General features: G+C 37.2%; 1 protein-coding gene across 1 annotated transcript; it reads left to right on the plus strand.

Moving 5' to 3' along the window:
- Positions 1-969, plus strand: LOC109261362 (olfactory receptor 52E8). Its single transcript, XM_019439912.2, has one exon. It carries the CDS (start codon positions 4-6, stop codon positions 967-969), a length of 966 nt encoding a protein of 321 aa, XP_019295457.2. The 5' UTR covers positions 1-3.
- The last annotated feature ends 1925 nt before the right edge of the window (positions 970-2894 follow it).

The raw sequence follows: 2894 nt of genomic DNA on the forward strand, positions 1-2894 counted from the left end.
TATATGCACTCACCAACAGTGGCAGAGAGAATGTCCATTCTTAATGACACCCAGTTCCATCCTTCTTCGTTCCTCCTCCTGGGTATCCCAGGGCTAGAAGATGTGCACGTCTGGATTGGATTTCCCTTTTTCTTTGTGTATCTTGTTGCACTCTTGGGGAACGCTGCTGTCCTGTTTGTGATCCAGACTGAGCATAGTCTCCATGAGCCCATGTACTACTTCCTGGCCATGTTGGACTCCATCGATCTGGGCTTGTCCACAGCCACCGTCCCCAAAATGCTGGGCATCTTCTGGTTCAGCCTCAGGGATATATCTTTTGAAAGCTGCCTTTCCCAGATGTTCTTCATCCACTTCTTCACTGCCATGGAGAGCATTGTGTTGGTGGCCATGGCCTTTGACCGCTATGTTGCCATTTGTAAACCCCTTCGGTACACCATGATCCTCACCAGCAAAATCATCAGCCTCATTGCAGGCATGGCTATTCTGAGGAGCCTGTGCATGGTGGCCCCTCTGGTATTTCTCCTCCTGAGGCTGCCCTTCTGTGGGCACTATATCATCCCTCATACCTACTGTGAACACATGGGCATTGCTCGCCTGGCCTGTGCCAGCATCAAAGTCAACATAATATTTGGTCTTGGGGATATGTCTATTTTATTATTGGATGCGCTCCTTATAATTCTCTCCTATGTCAGGATCCTCTATGCTGTCTTCCGCCTGCCTTCCTGGGAGGCCCGGTTCAAAGCTCTCAACACCTGTGGCTCCCACACTGGAGTTATCTTAGCCTTTTTCACGCCAGCATTTTTCTCTTTCTTGACACACCGTTTTGGCCACAACATCCCCCAATATATCCACATCCTCTTAGCCAACCTATATGTGGTTGTTCCGCCAGCTCTCAATCCTGTAATCTATGGGGTCAGGACCAAGAAGATTAAGGAGCAGGTTTTGAGGATCTTTTTAAAAGACAGTTAACCATTGGTAGTCTTAGAATTACAGTTCATATTTGCTCCCTTTGCTCATTAAAAGGGGGTTATTGTCTAAAAAGAAGAGATGTAGCAAAGGTGAATATGAACAGTAATAACATTTCTTTCTCTATAATCCTTTGAGTTTAAAGATAATAAATTTATTGGTGATAATCTTACAATTTGTAATTATTACATCTCTTACAAAGTGCTTATATTTATACTATTTGATAATCAAGGTAGTTCTATAAAGTAGTTGCCATATTCACAAATTTTCAAATGGAAGTTTGATGCTTAGGATCACTAAAAGATTCATCTGAAAATTCAACTATTTGTGAGAAGTAGATTATTAAGTCAGGTAGTTTTAGAATCACCAGAAGAAATATGAAGGCAACAGAGTGGAATTTGTTCAGGGATTTTAGACAATTTTGGTGACATAATTCTTGAAATAATAACAATGACATTATTTAACTCATTAGGATATACTGTTCTAAATAATCTACTTACATTAACACACCTATTTCTTGTGTGAATTCTATGATGTGGCTACTGTTAATATTTGCATTTTCATATAAGTAAACTATGGATTAAAAAACTCTCCATAAAAAAATATGATTGAGATTTTGGCTCCAGATATCTAGAGAAATAGTAGCCATGCATTTAGAAATGAAATAAAGAGAGCAGGGATAATGGTGCATAACAATGAAAGATATATTTATTAAATGAATATTCATTAACTTCTACATGTGCTCAATTATATGTCACTGTTTGGTGATAGACAAATGGAAAGACAGAATCCTATGTCCTGAGAAAACAATGATGGGAGTTAGGCTATTAAGGCAAAAAAACATTATGCTATAAGATTACATATTAACTTATATTTGGAAGGCTATTTTTTAGAAACTTTGTAATAGTATTCAATAAATATCCCAAATGCTGGGCCAATATATTAAAGTTAGCCACACAAAACTAGAAATGTATTTGACCTTTTTTGAATTTCTAAAATAATGACATGGAAAATTATTGACCTAGTCAAAAAAAACCTAGTTTTTTTGTTTGTTTGTTTTGTTTTGATTTTTAAGAAGAGGTTATTTGAAACTACATTCAAGAGAGTCTGCCAGAGTTGTGTTCTCTTTTACTTCATTTAAGACCTCTGATTCTTCATCAGTTTATGAGCATGGAAATTCTACTGCATGACCAGAAAGTGTCATAGAGAAATAAAAAAAATTTAGATACGGCCTTCTAAATCTTGTAGTTAATTCTATGGGGCGCCTGGGTGGCTCAGTCGGTTGAGCGTCTGACTTCAGCCCAGGTCATGATCTCGCGGTCCGTGAGTTCCAGCCCTGCGTGGGGCTCTGTGCTGACAGCTCAGAGCCTGGAGAGTGTTTCAGATTCTGTGTCTCCCTGTCTCTATGATCCTCCCCCGTTCATGCTCTGTCTCTTTCTGTCTCAAAAATAAATAAACGTTAAAAAATATTTTAAATCTTGTAGTTAATTCTAGCAAAAATACTGTAAATAGGACAGCATAGATATTCAAATATAATATTGGTTAGCAATATTCATATACTACAGTTAAATGTTTTGTATTTAGAAAATCTAAGAGGCTAAGAGAGCACACCAGGGCAATTGAATAAGGAGACATCAGACAAACTAACTGTCAAGGTGATCAGTATATTCAAAGCCTCTGACTCTAAATAAGGTAACAAAGCTTTAGTCATCCAAATTCATAATAGAGGAGCTTATCTGTTGGTACTTTAACAAACAAAAATAATATCACATTCAGACATAAGTAAATGTAAAAATTAGTAACATTATTTACAGCAACTTGGACCTTTGGACGAAATAATCCCAGTAAGAAAAAAAAATGTTCCTGAAGATTTTTGAGGAAGAATATATCACTTGCAAATATGGGTTTTAGTAACACAATATAAAAAT

This window comes from Panthera pardus, unplaced genomic scaffold, assembly GCF_024362965.1.
Source record: "Panthera pardus isolate Hobbes unplaced genomic scaffold, ASM2436296v1 HiC_scaffold_12, whole genome shotgun sequence".
NCBI lineage: Eukaryota > Metazoa > Chordata > Mammalia > Carnivora > Felidae > Panthera > Panthera pardus.